The sequence below is a fragment of the Cynocephalus volans genome, chromosome 11, assembly GCF_027409185.1.
Source record: "Cynocephalus volans isolate mCynVol1 chromosome 11, mCynVol1.pri, whole genome shotgun sequence".
NCBI lineage: Eukaryota > Metazoa > Chordata > Mammalia > Dermoptera > Cynocephalidae > Cynocephalus > Cynocephalus volans.
In genome coordinates, this window is record NC_084470.1 from 99409575 (window position 1) to 99429840 (window position 20266).

At 60.2% G+C, this 20266-nt stretch overlaps 1 protein-coding gene across 5 annotated transcripts in view; it reads right to left on the reverse strand.

The window, feature by feature from the left end:
• PLXNA1 (plexin A1) overlaps positions 1-12591 on the reverse strand; it is a 54817-nt gene extending 42226 nt beyond the window's left edge. For all 5 annotated transcript variants that reach the window (XR_010024850.1, XR_010024851.1, XM_063113528.1 and 2 more), the window contains exons 1-3: positions 12540-12591; positions 6250-7513; positions 5342-5524 (exon numbers count right to left, since the gene is read on the reverse strand). Coding sequence is in view for 3 of the 5 variants with exons in the window: in XM_063113528.1 (XP_062969598.1) it covers positions 5342-5524; positions 6250-7494 (1428 nt within the window). In the remaining 2 variants the exon portion in view is untranslated. The remainder of the gene's footprint in view (positions 1-5341; positions 5525-6249; positions 7514-12539) is intronic.
• Positions 12592-20266: the final 7675 nt, after the last annotated feature.

Sequence of the window (20266 nt, forward strand, 5' to 3'; positions counted from 1 at the left end):
GGTCCCCCACCTGGTTCTCAAAGCTGCAACAGAGATGGTCTGACAGATTCAAGAGGAAAGAAAACACAACGAAGACCTGACAGCTGAGCTCCCGGGCAGAAACTCAACAGAGTTATCCCTACGTGCACCAGGATCAGGCACAGAAAGTCGTGTGCACAGCACCACTCGTCACAGAACACACACGATACACGCCATCCATACTGGAAGGGACACACGCAGGCGTGTATCTGGAAGGCACAACACAAGACATGAAATGGACCATGGCTCCCCACAGCATAAGGCCAGCCACTGCCAGTCACGTTAAGCATAGGAAGACAATAGAAAATGTGCTGTACGACTCAGTTGGCATGGTCACCCTGGGAAGAGCAGGGACAGAGGGGTTCCTGGGATGGTGGGTGCCCGTGTGTTCTCTTGCAACACACCCTCCACTGTGCACATTTCTGTGTGTGTCACTTTAGTACAGGCACCGTCATGGGCTGACCATGCACAGGACACTGAGACCCTCCAGCACAGCCAGTACTAGGCCACCATGCTGCAGGTCCCCAGGAGAACGCCAACAGGGCAGGCTGACCCTCAGAGCAACCACAGGCCCCAGAGGGCAGGGTGCTGGAGATCAATCCCCACCCACCCTAGATGCAACCCAACAGCAGGAGGGCACATGTGCCCCTGCCCCATGGCGGCAGCCCCAGAGGAGTCTCCCACCCATGCCCTGCACAGGCCCTGGGCAGGGGGCTGCAGTGGAGACCTGAGAAATGGTGTGCTGGGCACTTGTCATGCCTGCTCTGTCTGGGTCTCTGAAGCACCACTCAACTTGCAGACTTCTAAATTATAGAATTCTGCCTGGGGTTGGGGGAGGTGTCAGGAGAGAGAATCCTGGAAGCTTCCAGAGATGCAAGGACCTCTGGAAGGTGGGTATTGTTCCTGATCCCCTGGCATCCCAGGCCCCAAGCAGCACACAGTGGGTGCTCAGCAGTCACAGCCCAAGGAAACAGCCCTGTCTGCAGAGAGGACAGGCCAGGCAGAGGGAGCTGCAGACACAGAGCCCCCTGTGGAGTCGTCACTCTTGTCCCAGGCCCCAAATGCACCTGGCAGAGCTGAGACCACGGCCACAGTCCCCAAGGCCCCACAGACAACACGACTAACACCACAGGGCACGTGAGCTCCTTGGAGACCCGCCACTGCAAGGCCCGCCTCCATGAATACCTCCCAATGCTAAGGAGAACAGGCTTGGGCAAGGTGCGGACAGGCTGAGAGCCAGAAGGCGCCAGCAGCACTGCGGCCTGCGGTCTGTGATGAGGGCCTGCGCATGCAGGCGTGGCCAGGAGGGGACAGAGCGCTGCAGCCTCCGCCCCCATTCAGGGGATCTCTGCAGGGGCCCTGCACAGGAAGGCACGCCAACCTGCCTCAGCCTCCCACAGCTTCCAGGGAGTCCTGGCGCACCCAGCGTCTAGGGAAGGAAGCCAAGGCCCAGGAGGGGCCCAGAGCCCAGGTGGGCACTGTCCCTTGGGCCCCACCCTGAGGACTGGCATCCCGCAGACTCTCGCAATGCCTCTTCCCTAAGTTATTTAATTCCATAGTGCAGGTCCCTGGGCCACAAACTGCTGGCCCACGGGCACGCTTGAGTTGGCCCATAACACTTAAAAACCTGCATTAGTTGTCAGCTTTTAACAATCAATCTCACACAAAATATGGATTTCCAGATTCTCTTGAAAAACCGGATGCTCGGGCAGATGGGACCGACATTCACCTGCCCATGGTCACCAGAGTGGGCAGGGCTGGGCCTTATGCGGGCCTAGCCTCTTAGGCCCCGCAGTAGCAACAGGACCAGGGTGGGGCTGGTCTGAGGTGTCCCTCATCTAGCCCGCAGGGCAAGGACTCTCACCATCTTTGCTTTCTTGTTGGGGGCACCCGCTCTGCAGGAATCCAGGGCCCATTCTCTCCCTACCCACTGGGAAGCCTGTGCTGACTCCACAGCGCTCAAACCAGGGGCTGCCCTTGGGAACTCCTGCTAGGGCCTGGGGTCCCCAGAAGCCATGGAGAAGGACTACGTACAGGGATGGGGCTCCAGGGGGGATGCCCAGGAGGAGGCTGCCTCTGTAGAGGGAGGGGACAGGTGGCAGTGGGGCTCTGGGGAAGGAAGGGGGAAGCAGGGAGCACCCCAGCAAGCCTGAGCAGCTCAAGTTGGCAGGTCTTGAATTAATTGGCTACAGTTTTACACAACACCACGTTTGGCAGGGCCTGGCCTGGGGCCAGCCAAGTCCCTGGAGCTCCCCAGACGCTTTTTAAAGCCGGGAAGAAGCAGGCCTGGGAAAGACAGTAAGGCTGGTATGGCAGGCCCACCCCTGGGTCGGGCAGTGAGCAGGGGTCCCCAGGGTCCAGGCTCCGCAGGCAGCATGGAGAAAGGGCAGGGGGAGCCTCTGTGTAACTAGGAGGAGGAGGCCCCCAGGCCCGACCCCTCCCCAAAGACCAGGGAACAGGATGTGGTGGAGCTGCCCAGCAGGGAGGGCCTCTTGGACCTGGCTCTGGACCCTGGGCCACAGCCACCGCACACCTGGGCCAGGTCGGCACAACACTGGAGAGACGGGCAAGTGGGAAGTGTGCTGCCCGCAGACCAGGCCCTGGCCAAGGAGGGTCCTGTGCAGCTGGCAGTGAGCAGGTGTCCTTCACAGTGGGTCAAGTCCAGAGGCTTTGTGCTGGGAACCACGGGGGGGTTTCAGAGCCACGGCAGGCAGAGGCGGACCCGACACCGGGCCAGCAACAAGCGAGGGGGGCCCCTCCTCACAGCCCCTCTTCCCACCCCCGCCCAGGCCAGGGCGCCCCCGGCAGATGCACCCCATGGTGGGAGGCTGGACCTGAAGGCACTGCAGGAATAGGGAACAGTAAGGAGATGACGTCGGGTGGCTGCCCCATTCTCAAACACCACCCACAGCAGTTTGAGCCACTGCCAGGTCCCGGGGCTGGAGAAAGACCCTGCAGGCCAGCAGTGCAAGACAGAGCGGGTGGAGGAGGGGGCTCCTTTAGGAGTGGCTGCCCCCGACCCAGGCTCCCTCAGACAGGGAGGGGTCACTGAAGTGTTGGCCCAGCTCTCTGAGAACTCTGCCCAGGCGCCCAGCTCCTACCTCCAAGGACCATAGCTCCTTCTGTAAGGGAGGAAAGAGTGACAACCTTGGAGCCAGCAACCAAGAGCATATGCGGGGACCGCTTGTGCCTCGGTGTCTCCACCTGTCAGGTGGACGATGGGGCTCTTGTGAGGCCTCTGCGAGGCTCTGGCACATGGTGAACACCCGTGGCACTCCCTCGATGAAGCAGAAGCATGTCAGCCTTGGGCGGTGCTCAGAGAAGCTTGACAGCTTCCTGGTGGTCACACAGTCAGCAAAGGGGAGCTGAGGCCCGTGTGGAGCTCGGCCAGCTGCATGACACAGGGGTGGGAGAGGCCACCCGCAGGCATGGAGGACAACCGCTGCACTATCCAGCAACTGTCCAAACACCAAGTATTCCAGGTCTTGAGAAGGGGCCTGGCCCAGGGTGCAGAGGACAGCTCCAACCCCTACCTGCCCACTGACCCTCCTTCCCTGGGACTGGAAGGAGAGGGCTGGGGAGAGGGCCAGGGAGAGGGAGGCATGAGGGAACCTCAGGCTGGAGCGGCCCCAGGCCTGATGCAGCCTCTTCTCATATACGGGCCCAAGCCCAGCCATACAGTTCCACACCCTACGCTTCAGTGTCCCTGCTATGTGCCTCGGGTGGGGAGGGAGGGGAGCTGGGCCAACTAAGACTCAGGGGAATGGCTGTGTCCTGCCCCTCCCCCCAGCAAAGCCCCCCACATGGTGCTCCTGGGCACAGGAGTGTGGGTTGGTGCAGGAGGCAGCAGGGGAGGCAGGCCTCCAGCAACCGTTCTCCAGCCGCTACACTCCCTCAGCCCACCCACCAGCAAAGGCAACACTCCCAACCCTAACAGACATCTCCAGCTGGGGAGAGACTCTGGGATGCCCCACGGGAGTGTCTCCAAGCTGACTGCACCCCAGCTTCCAACATACCCCATACAAGATGTGGGGGTACACACTGCTGCCTCAGGCAGTACCCCACAAGGGGCCAGGGCAGGAGCACATCAGAGGACCCAGCTCCAACAGTACAGGGCTTGTGTGCAGGGCACCAGGGTGGGTCTGAGCTGACCTGCCACCTGTCCCCATAGGAGCTCAGCCGTGAAGCACCCAACAGGACACCAGGGCACTCCCCACCCTGGCAGGCCTTCAGTCAGCAACTGAGTCCATACTGGCCCAAAGATCACCAGCGGCCCCACAGCCACCCCAGCCCAGAGCCTGGACATGGAGGATCATTTCACAGATGGAGAAGATGAGGCGGGGGGCAGGGGGTCCCTTCCCAGAGATCACAGAGCCAGTGAGTGGTGGGACAGGGTTCCCAGGGCAAGAGATGGAAAGACCCTTTCACATACCTGCCAGCAAAGCCTCACTGTCCCTGGACACCCCACCCTTCAGTGTCCCCAGGAGTACCCTCCACACCAGGCCCGCCCAGCCCTGGCCCAGTCCCCACCCTGTCCCTACAGTGCCCATCCCTCCAAAAGGCAGCTCTTCCACCCACCCCCTCCAGGAAGCCTCCCGACCCAGCTCCGCACCCAGCTCTGCATAGCCCAACGTCCCCAGGAGGATAAGGAACAGCTAGGAGACCAGACAAGCCGGCCCCACAGCACCCACCCCTCACCCCGAGGGCTAGGGCGGCAGCCCTGAGTTGGCCCTGGGTCATCCACAGCCACCCGTTCCTGCAGCACCTGCCAGTGGCACGGTGGAGGTGGGGCTCACCCTTGGCCTGCCCTTGGCCTTGCTGTCTCACGCAGGGCAGGGTGGAGGCCGCCTGCCACAGTGGAGTGCTGCCTCAGCAGACACTGGATCTCACAGGGCCAGAGCAGGGACCCAGAGGGGAGGGGACCGTGCAAGCTGCCCTGCTGCCACCTCCTACACAGCCTTCCTCGAGGTCACCATGTGCCCTTGGAGAACTGGCCTGGCCTGGCCTTGGCATCCTGCTCCACGGAGACAAGGCCAGCTCCTTGCTTAGTGCAACTGAGGTCAGTCAGACCCCCAGACACCAGACCAGGGCCATCGTACATGGCAGACAGGCGAGGAGATCAGGACCTTCAGAGGTGCCCGCAAGCTGTACCCTCGAGGTCACTGTGCTGGCACAGGGTAAGGCCCCCACTCTCATACACTAGACTTCAGCTTCCCGAGTCACAGAGCAGTGCTGTCTCCTCTGCCTCAAATAGGGCCTTTGCTCACGCTGCCGCCCCAGGGCTCCATCTGCCCTTTACCTACCCCAAGCCCACCCCCCTGACCTTGCGGATGCGGCCACTGCGCGTGCCAGCAAACACCACAGTGCGGCCCCGGTAGTCGTAGGCAGCCACGGCAGTCAGGCCGTCATCCTTGTCCACGAACAGGGGCATGCCCTCAATGGTGACCGTGCCCCCCAGCGGCTGGTTGAAGTCCTGCCCGCAGAAGTCGTCGTCGATCTGCAGGGGCTGTGAGAAGGGTCAGGGTGAGAGCTGTGCCACCAGTGCTCTCTGAGAATGGGGGCCTCCCAGCTGGGCCAAGTCCAAACCCGCTAGCTGGGGAGGAGGTCTAGAGGGGGCAGGGGCTCACAGAAGGTCCTCCGGAGGCGAACACACAGCCCCAGACACAGATAATACAATTCTGGGTATTAGGAATTCCTGTACCCATTGGACAGATAGAGAAACCAAGGCCCAGCAAGACTGCCCAGACCCAGACAGGTGTGCCCAGGGTGTGACCCTTCTCTCCTGCACCCTTGTCTAGCCTCAGGGTGGGGGGGGGAGACAACAGCCCTCAGCCCCAAAAAAGGCAGCCTAGAGGGAGGAAGGGAGGGGGAGCATGATCATCATGGTCCCGAAGGCAGGGCCCGCTGCACCAGGCACCCCGAGAGCCGTGGAGACAGCTGGACAGAGGAGGGTGGCCCCTCTCTGGAGAGGTTGGGGGAGGGCGGTCACCAAAGCGACCGTGGAGATGGAGGCTTTCTTTCAGACAGGAGGAAGCAATCACACCTAAGAGGCAAAGGGAGGGCCAGCTGAGCAGACTGGGAAGCAATCGATAACGTGAGGATCCGGAGACGGCCAGAGGCTGGCTGGTGTCAAGGGGGAGAGGCTCCACTGCAAGGCCCGAGGAGAGGCGGCTGAGAGTGGGGCGGGGCACGCGGCGGGCACCCGGGATGAGGACAGCCCTGCCCACTCACCGAGTTGATGCAGCCCAGCTCCTTGTTGAGCAGCCAGGGCAGCGAGAGCTTGCCCTCGCCACGGTAGCAGGACTGGATGCGTTCCTTGATCCTCTCCTTGATGGCCCTGAGAGTGAACAGGCACAGCACCGACTCCTTGGGTGGTTTCACGCGGTTCTTCTGGCCCTGGGCGAACACGGTGAACAACACGTCCTCGTCCTCGGCCAGGCCCAGCTGGTGGGCCAGGGCTCGGCCGGGCCGGCTCAGGTAGGCATCCTGCACCAGGCGGTACTCCACACCTGCCTGCTCGCAGCCGATGGGGAACTCCACGTATGAGTAGAACTTGGGGTCATCCACGCAGAGCCGCACGATCTTGGAGGTGAAGAAGTGCTCGCGGGCGGCATCGGGCGAGGTCAGCTGCGTGTCCAGCTGCAGGGTGAGGTAGTAGACAAACTGCTCGCTGCGGAAGCTGTACACGTAGTAGATGTCGAAGGCAGGGAACTTGGACAGCGTGTCTGACGGGATCTTGAGCTGCGACGACACGAACTCATCCTGGTACACAAAGCCAAACATGTCGGCGTCCTCCTCGTTGGCCATGAGCCGACGGCTGGACAGCGTGGGGAAGTACTCAGACTTGCCGTCAATGGGTGTGCCCACGAAGAGCTTGGCCTGGCCCTGTCCTGGTGGCCCGGCGATGAGCACACCTGCCATGCTGCCTGCCTCACGCACGCTCGACAGGTAGTGCTCCTTGCGGTGGTGCGGCTCACCCAGCTTGAAGAGGTCGTCCAGCCGCAGGAACTGGCAGATGCCTTGGGAGGCGCTGCCACAGGCCAGCAGGCGGTTGGCGGCGTAGTCCAGCAGCAGCAGCTTGTTGACGTTGTCAGTGCTGCCCAGGCCATGCGGGCATGACTGCACGCTGGGTGGTGGGTAGCACTTCTCGTTGTCCTCCACGGGGCCTGTCACGTGTGCCCGCAACAGCGTCAGGTTCCCAGACAACTTGTAGATGCGGTTCACTGCACCCACATACACCTCGCCGGTCTGCTCATGGACCACCAGGTGGGTGAGGCCCCAGTCACTGGCTGCAAAGGTGCGGAAGGGGGGCTGCAGACCCCCTCCCGTCCTGGGTGAGCCCGCAGCCGCCCACATGCCCCCCATCAGCAGCAGCAGCAACAGCACTGGGAGTGCCTGTGGGCTCAGAGGTGGCAGTGGCATGGCAGGCTCGGGCCTCGGGCCAGGGTGCTCGGGTCCTGCAGTGGCGAGCATCATGGGGCTGGGAGCCTCAGCCCTGGGGGAGAACAGGCAGGGAGGGTGCATGAGTGTGGGCACAGCCCTCACACCAGCACACAGCAACGTGCACACTCACTCCCCTTCTTTGGGAGCTAGAGACAAAGAGGGGGTACCTCCCCGACCTAAGGCACTGCAAGCGGTGAGGGTGCACCAAGTATCGTCATGACACAGCCATGGCATCACGAGCAGCACAGAATGCCTGCCTGACGACAGGACACTCCATCAATGCCACACCCTGCCATCGTGGGAACAAGGAGGCAGCTGACAACGGCCTGGGGTCCAGACTGGGACCCTAGCTGCCACCCCAACTTTGGGAGCATCACCTGACTCAGAGCCACCCATACCCTAAGGGGTAAGACCCCCAAGCTCCTCATTCCCAGGTGGGTGACAGCTTCTCTGCCCAAGGCTGCTAGGGACATGCCCCACCACCATCACCCCATGGAAGCTAGACATGGATGGGCTTCAGTGCTCACGCTCACCTCCAGGCCCTGCCACTGGAGCCCCACCCAGATGGAAGGCCTCTGCCCTGTGACCCGGCCTGGATTTGGGGAATGTGTCCCTGGCCTAGGGCTGGCCTGGGCAGAAGGCAGGGGGTGTGCCAAGGCTGAATGCACATGACATCAGGGTAGCCCTTCCCCTGGCACTTGTCACCATCCCACCCCACCCCACCCCACCGGCCTCTGCCAAGCTCCCTGTCCTCACACAGTAGAGCACATGCCCCATGAGAACAGGGTCTTGTTCTGCACCCCAGAACCAGTTCGGGCCCAGTGTGGCTGGTGTCCACCAATAACACCCTCCAAGCACTCTCCAACGTGGTGGGAACTCCCCCAAACATCCCGACAGCCCCACCAAGTCACCAAGATGCACAGCCAGGTGAGATGCATCCTGGCCCTGGAGCCACTCACTGGCTAACACGGCCCCACCCCTTGCTGAACCCGGAGATCTACACTCCAAGGATCCAGAAGCCAAGCTGTGTGCACTGCCACCCACATGCCCACACGCTGCCCCTCCCAGGTTCCCTGGTCGCCCCAGCCCCTGCCTTTCATTTCTCCCTCCAAACCCTGACCTCACAACCAACTCCAAGGAAAGAGGAATTTCTCCAAAGGGAAGGGGGTGGGCGCTCCCTGAGCCCCAGCCTCAGCACCTCTGTCTCCACCCAGACTCCGTATGCGACCTGCCTGCCCCCCTTGGACAGAGGCTCACCACCGACCTGCCCCTCCCACCGCACCCCAGCACTGTCTACTCCACAGGGCCAGGCACGTCCACGACACTTGCCCTCACTCTCTGGGTCGGGCTCACCTCCTGCACACTGCCTGTCCATCCTACCTGGACCTAGAGGCAGGCCTCACCGCAGCAGCTTGGGCCAGCTGTCTAACCTGCATGTGAGGTCAATGCTGCCCGAATCCTGCTGAGGCCCCCTACCACCTCTGAAAAAGTCTCACTTCCCCTCAGCCCAGCAGCTGGCAGCCAGGTGCTGGGTTCAATCCAGATTCCACCATCCTGTAGCCATGTGGCCCTGACAAGGGCACTCCCCTTTGCCAGCCTCGGTTCGCCCACGTGTGAAAGGGGGTTAACAACAGCTCCTCTCCCATGGATGGAAGAAGGAAGGTCGTGGCGCCTCCTCTTGGCGCCAGCAGGGCATGCCCTGGATTGGCCTGATATGCTGGGGGCTGTTCAACCCCCTCCTGGCTGGAGCCCCCATGCAGCAGTGCTGAGCCCTGACTGCAGCAGACGCCCAAGGGCTCACACTCCCACGATGCCCCACTTCACAGGTGGGGAAGCCGAGGCCTTCTGCCAAGTCTAGGCAGGAAGCTGGCCACAGCCCCGTCAGTCTCTGTGGGGGCTGCTCTGCCCTGCCCCCGACCCCTGCTCATGTGCCAGCTGTGTCCCCTGACTGCTCATTCTCCCACGGTCACCCTGCTTTAACGTGTGGCACAGGACTCTAGCAGGTGCTAGCGGGTTCTGCTTCTCATTGTTTTCCTTTTCCCCACCGGAACGGCAGCTGTGAGAGTTGGGCCTGGTAATGTGTGTTTTGCCACCACGTCCCCAAAGCCAAGGCCGGGACCCAGGAGGGCTTGGTAAATACCTGTGAATGAACAAATGAATGCACAGGTAAACAGAGGGGCCAGTCAGGCCTGCACTCCCCACCCACAGTGTACATCCACTGCTCAGGTGGGGAAACTGAGGCCTGGGTAAGTGAGGAGATTTGGCTGGACCCCAGAGCGGGAGAATCGGGGCTGTGCCGCCTTGCAAGACCCCTGCTATAGGGGTCTCCCCTCCCCAGGTGGCCAGGAGAGGAGGGCTCCACCCCCCACCGACCATCCCCCACTCAGGAGCCCAGGGCAGATCAGGAAGCCAAAGAACAGTGTCCTGAGGTGGCAGCAGGGCCAGGGCTGAGGCTGAGCACATGTGAACTCCAAAGAAAACATGAATCACTCACCGTTTATACCAGTTCAAAGCAGGCCTGCAATTACCAGGGCTGGGCTCTCCCCTCCTCCGGATAATTATACACGTCTTAATGCAATTACGGGCCCTACTCTTTATATTAAACAGGAGGAATCCAGCTGAAGAAGCCACTATCCAAACTCTAGCCTGGCCCTTGGCCCACTCCCCCACCCCCACCCCACCCGAGGCTGCCAGCCAGGAGAGGGAGTCCCAAGCCCAGGGCAAAGTCTCTCATGCCCACCCTCTAACCTAGGTCAGTGAGGATGCTTGGATCACTTCTTGTACCTTAGAGATATGGAACTCAAGACTCAGACCCAAGGTCACCCAGCTAGTCCTGGCAGGGCGGGGACCAAATCCCAAGCTTCTGCAGACACCCAACACTGGATGCCAACTGCTGAGGCTCAATTCCCATAGCCTCAGGTCTGCCCAGGAAAGATGCATTCACTCCAAAGCTGAGCCTGGGTGCCAGGGGCATGCTGGGCTGTGGCACTGCACCACAGATGCTGTGCTCTGTGCAGAAGGACAAGGGAGCAGAGCTGGCCCCTATGGCCTGGGGAGGCCCCCCAGTGGACCTTTCCACCCGTTCTGGAAGGACCAGGCTCACGGAGCTGGGGGGTGGGGGGTATGTTCTGGGTGGCAGAACAGCAGGAGTGAAGACCTCGCGTGTGAAGCTGCTGGACATGCAGAGGGGCCAGTTAAAAGAGCTACAGTTTCCAGGCATGGACAGAGAGCTGTGCGGGCCAAGTCAGAGCCAGACCAGGAGGGAGAAGTTGGACAGGGGCTGGGCGTGCCAAACAGGGCTGGCCAAGGAGAGAGAGACCAGGCTACAGGCAGGTGGGGGCCATGTCCCAAAAGATAGAATCTGAACAGGATGGGATCGGCCTTCCACTGGAACTAAGAGTAGCATCCCCTTCTCCTCTACCAGCCCTGGACTACGGCAAGACTCCTTCTCACCCTGAGAAACAAAGGCCCTTAGAGCCTTCACAGAGAGAGAACCCCCCCCCCCGCCCTCCTCTCTGGACCCTCCTGAGGCTGGACAGTCTGGGGAGAGGGGGCCAGGGAAGACACTGTCATCCCACTCGGTGGCTCCCCATTAGCAACCTGGGGAGAGGGCTGCTCCTGCCACCCCCACCTCCCCTCAGCGGAGGTTGCAGCAGGTGATACCAAGCGGCCCTGCTCCCCACCAGTCCAACCGGACCAGGATCTGGAGGCCCTGGAATTCTGCTCCTCAGAAAAAGTGCTCACCGCCCGGGTGTCCCTTGGGTGCCCCCTCCTCCTGGCCAGCTGCTCTAAGCTGCTCCACACACAAGAAGATTCCAGTGAGCTCAAAAATGCAGGCAATGACCTGGGGGGCCCAGGAGTCCAGCAAAGGGCCATCTGCTGTGTCCACGCGCACCTCGTTTGTCCTTCACCCCCAGAGCATACACCTCAGCGCTTCCACACACCCAGGCCTCCGCCCACATGGTCCCCTCTGCCTGACACTCTTCCTGGGGCCACCATACCCCCTCCCACGGATTGGAAGCCCGGCCCTGAAGCAGAGTGCGGGAGCGCGCGTCTGCTTCCACCAGGGGCCTGCCACTCCTGAAGGGGTGGCAGGGTCTCGGCATTGCCGGGCGCCGCACCTGGCCTCTCCCGCACACCCCAAACCAGCAGTAGCCCTGCGGACCTAGGGCGCGCTCCTCGGGGGATGGGAGCAAAGGCTGAGCCCCACCCCCCACCGCCCGACCCTGAGAAGCGGCCTCGGCGTGAAAGCAGGTGGGCAGCCCGGGGAGCCCGCTGGGGGGCAGAGACCGGCCCGCCCCTCCCCCAGCACACCCCTTCCTTTCAAGGGGCGTGGCCGGCACCCCGCAGACGAGCCCGGGCAGCCCCGGGTTCCAACGGCCCCTCGGCGCCCCTCTCGCCGCCCAGCCCGGCTCCGGCGGCGGCGCAGGGGCCTCCTTGGGGTCGCTCGCGCTCTCCTTCCCCGCCGCGGCCGCCTCCAGCCGCGCCGCACGCCGGGCCGGGGCCGCGGGCAGCCATCGGCAGCCTGCGGGGCACGCTGACCCCGGAGAGGCCCCGCGAGGGGCAGACCGGGCGGTCGTGGGGGCGCCGCGCTGTCCTCTGGCCCGGCGGCGGCCTGCGGGCCCGGCTGGACCCGGCGCGGCCCGGCCGGAACAGGCGCAGCTCCCGCCCCGCGCCCTAGGCCGGCGACGGCGCAGCCCGCACGACCCCGCGGCCCTGTCCGGGCGGCCGGGCCGGCCCCGCCCGGAGGTCCGAGCCCGCGGTCAGCCGCCCGGCCCGACCTGGGCCCCGAGGCCGCCGCGAACTTTCTCTCCGCCCCCGAAGAGGGGCCGCGCCGCCCCGAGCGGAGCCCGGCGGCAGGCGGCGGCCCCGTTCCCACCCGGCCGGGCAGGGGGCGGCGGCTCGTGGCCGGGCGGCGGCTCGTGGCCCGGCGCCGCGGCCGCGCCCGGACACACGCGGGCGCCGGGCCGGAGCCGCAGTGACACGCCGGCCGCGGACGCGCGCCACCCCCGCTGCCGCCGCCCCGGGTCCCCGTCCCCCATCCCCCGCCCGCCGCGGGAAAGTTGCGCCCCACTCACCGGCCGCCTCGGGGCGTGCCCCGCTGCCGGCCATCGCCGCGCCCCACCGCCCTCGCCGCCACCGCCGCCCGTCCCGCCGCGGGGCCGCCCGAGCCGCGCAGGCTGCCCAGGCCGAGGCCGCCGCTGCCGCCGCTGCCGCCGCCGCCGTCGCCGCGCCGGGCTCCGCTGCGAGGCCGCCGCCGCTGCCCCGCATGAATGGGCGCGAGCGCCGCGCGGATACGGACCCGCCGCGCTCTCGCCTCCCGCGGAGCGCCGCGCTACGCGCATGCGCCGCCCAGAACTCGGGGGCGGGGCGGGGGGCGGGGTCGGGGTCGGGGCGGATCCGCCGAAGGCCTGCAGGGGGCGCTCTGCCCCGCACCGAGCGCCCGCCGGGGCCCACGGGAGCCTTCAGAGAGTGATGTTGCCGCCCGCTTTGAACCGCTCGGCCGGGAGACCGCGGCGGGGCGTCCCGGGAGAACCCGCGTCCTCTTGCGCAGGCCCCGGCCTTTGTGTGCTCGGGCCAGGAGCACAGCCTCCGTCCACGGAAGGATAAACTGAGGCCTGGCCCCGGGGCGTTCCCATGTGCCCGTGGGTCTGTGGCGGACACGGTGCCTTGCAGCACGCGCAGTGGCCCGTGCGTCCCAGAGCAGCCAGAGGCCGGGCGGCCCCGGCGCAGAAGCGAAGGGACAGAGGGCCTGCGCCGGAGCGCACAGGCCGCCTTTGCAGCCCCGCTGTGCGGTTCAGACAGAGGAGGTGGGGACCGCCAGGGCTGGGGCTCCCTCCCCAGGGGCAGCCCCCACCGCTTTGTGTCCCTCTCTTCCTGGCTCTCCTGTGGGTGTGACCTTTGTGTCCCAGAACGGCTGTGGTTCTCTGTGACTTGTTCTGGGACTTTGAAGAAATGGGATCACACACGTGTGCTTCTCTCCGCGCCTAGTGAGGGACTCGTGTGCAGCTGCTGGTGGGCGGGGTGTCCTAGGGCTCCACCGCATCGTGCCACTCACTGACCATGCATTCTCGGCGATGGACGCAGGACTGTCCCTCCTTTGGGGCCATAGGGACAAAGGTGTGATGAGCGTCCTGCGCATCTCTCCTGGTGGGCACGTTTAGACCCACGGTGGACTGCAGGGTCTGGGGGACGTGCATGTTTAGTTCTAGTGGACCCTCAGGACAGTTTTCCCAAGCGACGTCCCCACCCATGTGCCCAGACCCTGCCATCAGGTGGCCAGCACTTGGCACTCTGAGTCTTTGGGGGTCTGGTGGTATGAACTGGTTTTTAATTGTGGTTTTAATTTGCACGTTCCTGAATGAGGATGAACATCTTTTCTAAAGTTATACTTACAGTTTTACTGAAGAAGCATTAACGTAATGCTGATGTGACACAAGGCTCTGTTACATTTTACAGATGGGTTAACTGGGGCTGGAGAGGTGAAGTGGCTTGCCCAAGTTCCCCAGCTGGTAGGTGGCAGAGCTGGGAGGCCAGCCCCACAGTGTAGCTCCAGAGTCTGTGGTCTCGACCCAGCCACTCTGCTACCCTGGCAGACACCACCGAGACCCTTCCTTTCTCATGGACTTCTGAGTTACGCACACATGGGTGCGGATATGCCATGGCCGGTTAATGTGGAGCAAGTCCTATCTGCTCTCTGAGCCTCGCTTCCCTCATCCATGAAGGGGAACTGAGAGACCCATCTGCAAGGCTGTGGCAAGGAGACAGTGCGTGTGAAGGCCACAGTGGGCCTCGGAAACTGTCATCCAAGTCTTCCCGTGTCGTCCCTGCTCACCTGTCCCAGGGCTGTCCTCAGCTCTCTGCTTAATCCTGCCCCATCTCCTTTGCCAACCTGTCCTCCACAAGACTGCTGAGGCAGGCACTCCCTGAGTGCCCAAGAGAGCCCAGGCCTCTCCTTTGAGGCCCAGCCCCTGCTCTGCAGCCATCTTCTGGGGAAGCTTGCGGTGGGGGTCGCTGGACTCTGAGTGGCTAGAACCAAGTTCATTGTTGACTTGGCAGGCCCCGCCCCCCCCCATTCTTCCCATCTCTGCAAAGTACACCACATCACCGAGGTCGCACAACTAGGCACACAGTGCTCTCCCGGACCAGCCCCTGCCTCCCCCAGCCCCCATGTCGCCCAGCCCGTGGGCTCTACCTGATCCCCACATCCCCACTCTGGTCTTCTCAGGAAGCAGCCCCTCCTCTCTGCTCTCCCTGCTTGTACTTGGTAACACCTTTCTGTCCATTCCCCAGTCAACAGTGGCCAGAACATAAAAATGATGGGCTGGCCAGTTAGCTCACATGGCCGGAGTACAGCCTTGTAACACCAAGGTCAAGGGTTCAGATCTCCATACCAGCCAGCTGCCAAGGAAAAAAATTTAAGAACTTCCAAAATGAATATCCAACTACGTACCTCTCTCTACCCCATATCAGGTACAGCCACCAGTTCCGGATGGACAGCAGGCCTCAGTGGGATAAAGAAAACTATGAGACTTTCAGAGGACAGCAGAGCAGATTACCTTTGTGACCTGGGGCTAGGGCCTCTCCCTAGCATCTTAAACAAGATGTTTAAGATAAATAAACAATGGAAAATATGGATCAACTTAACTATATTGAAATCAGTTATTTTTGTTCATTAAAGTTACAAAAAAGGAGATAAGACAAGCCAGGATCTAGGGAAACATCTTACAATGCATATAATTGACAAAGACAGTGAGTGCAGAATATATAAAAAGCTCCCAAGAATCAACAAGGAAAAGACTACAACCCAACAGGAAGATGAGGAGACCCAGCCAGCAGGCTTTGGCAAGAAAATGCAAATGCAAACGCCACTGGTGCACTGCAGGTGCAGGTCCTTGCATGCCTGACCTCAGCAGCACTCGCCCTCTGGCTCAGTGCTAAGCTCTTCGGCAACCTCTGCGGGCCCTGACACTGCTCCTGGAGAGGGACCACAGCAGAAGGGGAGTCAGAGGTGAGCAGCTGTGACAGCTGGAACTGAGATTGGAACCCATGCCATGGGCCCCTGGCCCCATGTGACAGCAGGGAAGTGAGCCAGCGCGCTGCTGGGCTCCTCCCACTGGGTTCTCTGATGCCATTCAGAGGGCAGGGGAGTTTGTGGAGGTTCAGGAGGATTCCTAGCAACATGGTCCCCTTTAGGGGCATCTGCAGAGGAGGTTGTTTTGGTGCCTTCCTGTATTCCTGCCACTGGAGCAGCTCCAAGGGCCATGTCTGCATTCATATGACTCGGCACTCTCTGCAAAAGTGGCTCACGGCCTTCCTCCCTCCTGGAAGCAGTCCCCCTGCTGCTGAGTGGGGAGGATCCCAGGAGGAGCAGGGAGGGTCCAGGCCCCAGGCCCCCGGGGATGGCCCTCTGATCCCTGGACACCAGGCTCAATGCTGGGGGCTCCTGGCTCCTCCTGTCCCTCACCCCACATCAGAACTGGGCACCACCACTCTCAAGTATTCCTGTCCCACCCATTTCTCATCTCCCCCACCCCTGTCACCTCCAGCCGGAGGACACAGAGGCCACTCTTGGTCACCATCTCCACCCACCCCTCCCCACTCAGCTCTCCACACTGCGGCCCAGAGAGAGGACAGTGGGTGGGGATCCTGCCCTCCTCAGACCCTCCAGTGGCTGCCTTTAACACACAAAATGCCTCCGCACTCTCACACATGTAAGCACACACATGCACATGCGCACACACACACACACACATGCAAGCTCACACACACACACACACACACACACACACACACACACACACGCCAGCCTCCCTGTCCCTCCAGCACACCAAGCTCTCCCTCCCCCTCTGTCTGCAACACTTCTATCCATCCTCTCTTTGGGGAGACCATGGGGTGGCCCTGCCTCAGCCTCCCGCATCACCACTCCACCGTCACCGCCAGGTCCCTCAGCCTCCCTGCTTATGGGATCAGGGCTTGTGCACTTTGTTGTCACCGTGCCTGTGGCTTGGCACTAGCAGTGCTCCCTGGGAGCTCCTTGGCATCCAGCAAGCATGTGCCCTGGCCAGGCCCTCAGCGTGGAGTGCCACGGTCATCCCGGCTCCCCCTCACATGACCCTGTGGGGACATGCTGTGAGCCAAAGCCCACAGGAGCTGCTGGCACAGAGGGCACCAGGGGGCCAGTGGAGGGAGAAACTGTCCCAGGGGCCAGAGGTGATGCCAATGGGGGTGCTCACAGACCCCATCCTCAAACTCCAAGGCTTTGCCTGGTCCTCCCCCAGTAGGAGAAGGGCTCAGCCTGGGTGCGGGCCCTAACGAAAAGCCTCTTCCACTGTCTGCCCTCCCCACCTTCACCACGTCAGTCAGGCACTGTTGGCTGCAAGTGACGGGAAATGGAAACTCAACAGGGCTTAGGCTTGAGGGCATTTTTTGGCTCAGATGAGCAGAGAGTCAGACAGGCAGGGTCCTAGACACAGCATTGCCACTGGGCCCTGGAGCCCTCTCACCATCCGTGGGCTGTGCTGGCCACTGGCTGGGTTCATGCCCATGCAGGCCTTCTGCGTCTGGGGCCTCAGCAGCTCTGAGCTTTTCTTTCCCCATAGGTCGAGGAGAATTCCCAGAATGGAGCCTCAGTGAACTAGGCTGTTGCGCAGCCTCCTGGGACCAGTCACCGTGGCCAGGGCAGGGATCCGGGACCTCTCCGGGCTAGGGGGTGGGATCAGGGAGGTGGCTTTCCCCCAAAAAACTCAGATGCGGTTCTCAAAACAAGCGGGCCTAGATGCAGGGGAGGCCAAGTGCCCCAGATGCCCCTGCACCCCCAGCATGCTCCCTCCGCAGCCGGCACAGTGCCCGCTGTCCACCCTCCCACACACCCAGCTCAACGAAGCGCTCAGCACGCACAAGGTGCAGTCTGCGTGCTAACCACATGAACTCCTCTGTGAGGTGGGTATATTGCTGTCCCCACTCTACACGTGTGGACGCAGCAGCCCCGGGATGAAGTGACCTGCCCAAGGCCACAGCTGGGCAGTGGCAGAGCTGTTTTCAGCGCCGGTGTCATGGCTCTGCAGAGGCCGCCTTAACCCCCATGCTCTGCCATGTGGCCAGTGGGGCAGCATGGGGATGCCCCCGTTCAGGGCCCCATGGTGCCAACAGGCCACCACCTCCTAACTGCTTCTCTCCCTGCATGCTCTTGCCATACTGAATTCTTGCTCCAAAGACACCTCCGCTCTTTCCCCATGCCATGTCCCCTGACCAGGAGTGCTCCCACCTCCAGCTTTCATCTTTCAAGACCCAAGCTCCTCCTTCCCTTCTCCAGGAAGCTTCCCTGACTACAGCCCCCTCTTCACTCCATGAGCCTTCCTCGGCTTCCTGTCCCTCTTTGTGCCAGCTTTGACCAGTCTGGGCTCCTATCTGTCACCCTTCTACCCTCCGCCTTGGAGACACAAGAGGTCACTGTCAATGCTACACTGCACAAAAGACGCAGTAGCAGAGTGCCCACACGCCCACACATACTCCCCAGAAGCACTGGAAGGACTTGTCATTGCCTTGTCCTAGGGTTGCAAACTCAGATGACTTCAGGGGCCAAGTGGCTGAGGAGGTGAATAGTGCGACTGGCCTAGTGTAGAGCTGGTTGGGGCTGAAGCCAGCAGGGAGCTGGAGGGCAGCTGCTCTGTGCAAAGCATCAATGAGTCACTGGGAGAGCGTTACATGAACAAGACACACGGGTGAGAAGAGCCTGGCCAGCAGGCCTCCGGTGTGTGATCCCTGGCGCAGTCCAGCTTGCACATGGCACACACCTGCCCAGAGCAATGCTCATCACCCTGGCTCACAGCCAGGTCACCGCTGACATCCCCAGCATGGGAGCCCCCTCCAGGGCCACAGACTCTAGATAAGCCATCCTCAACACCCCTCTGCAAGGCCAAGCAGCCCTGCCTGTGCAGCCCCAAGAATCAGAGCAGCAAGAGACCAGCCTCCTGGCTCGCCTGGAGATGGGGGAAGCAGCCCACATTTTCTCCTTGTGCTAAGAATTCCTGGGCTGATATGGGGAGGCTGGACTTCCCTCCCTGCTCCTGATAGAGATGGGGCAGAACTCTTCTGTGACCACCAGTATGGGGCAGGAGAGGCCAGTTGTGAAACAGAAGATTGAAATGTGATCTGGGGTCTCAACATACAATGCTCCACATGTTCAAGATCTAATAAAAAAATCACCTGTCATAGCAAAAACCAGGGAAATTTCAACTTGTATGAGAAAATACAATCAACAGACGCCAGTATTGAGATAGCACAAATGTTAGATTATCTGACAAGGATTTTAAAGCAGCCATCATAAAAGATGCTTCAATGAGCAGTTATAAACATGCTTGAAATAAATGAAAATACAGAAAGTCTCAGAAAGGAAATAGAAGTTATAAAGAAGAACCAAATGGACATTTCAGAGGTTTTTTAAAAAAACATTATTGGAATAAATAATTGCAATGGATGTCTCTACAACAGAACAAAGGGGAAGAGGAAACACCTAGTGAACCTGAAGATAGAATAGGAGAAATTACCCACTCTGAAAAACAGAGAAAATAGAATGGGGGTGGGGTGGGAGGAACAGAGCCCCAGGAAACACTGGGACATAAAAAAAGACCTAACATTCATGTCATCAAAGTGCCAGAATGATAGGAGCAAGAGGGCAAAGCTGAAAAGCATTCAAAGAAATAATGACTGAAAATTCCCTAAATGCAGGAAAAGACATAAACCTACCAATTCAAAAAGCTGAATGAATCTCAAACAGTATAAACCTAAAGAAATCCACATCAAGACATTATAGTCAAACCTCTAAAAACTGAAAAAGAAAAAATCTTGAAAGCAACCGTGAAGAAATATCACTTTCCCTGTGAGAGAAAACAATTCAAAATAATGTGGATTTCCCATCAGAAACCAGGGAGGCCAGAAAGAAGAGGAACAACATTCTTAAGTGCTGAAAGAAAAGAACTGTCAATCATGAATTCTATACCCAGTGAAACTATCCTTCAGGAATGAGGGGCAATGGAGACCTTCTCAGGTGAAGGAAAAGTAAAAGAGTTTGTCCCCAGCAGGCCATCTGAAAGAATGGCCAAAGTGTGTTCTCTATACAAAAAGAAAATGATTTAAAAAGGCATCTTGGGACATCAGGAAGAAAGAATCACGGAAAGAGCAAAACTAAGGGTGAATACAATAGACCCATCTCTTCAGGCTTCTAAATTACATTTGATGGTTGAAGCAAAAATTGTAACATTGCCTGATGTCTTTATAATATAATTTAAGATAAATTATATTATAAAGAAGGGAGGGGGAAAGACATAAAGAGAGAGAAGGTTTCTACAAGCCACCTGAGTTGGTAGAACATGGACAGTGGTGGACTGTGGTAAGTATGCATGTGCAGCATGGTAGAGCAACTGCTAGGAATCTGTACAGAGAGATGCACTGAAAACACCAGGTAAGCCAGAAGACAGTGCTAAAACATGGTCAAGTAAACCACGGGGAGAAGAAAGAAGAGAGCGAAACCACACAAAAATAAACGAGAACAAAGCAAAAAATAAAATGGCAGATGAGCCATATTAATATCAATAATTACAGAAAACATGAATGGTAGGATTCCATTTATGTAACTTTTTTGAAATGACAAAATTTAGAAAAGGAGAACATTATGAGTTACCAGGTAAGGGATGATGGGGCAGCACAAGGGGCTCTTTGGGATGAGAGAACCATTTGATATCTTGATCTTGGTGATGGTTACACGGATGGACACACATGATGAAATGACACAGAACTGACACAC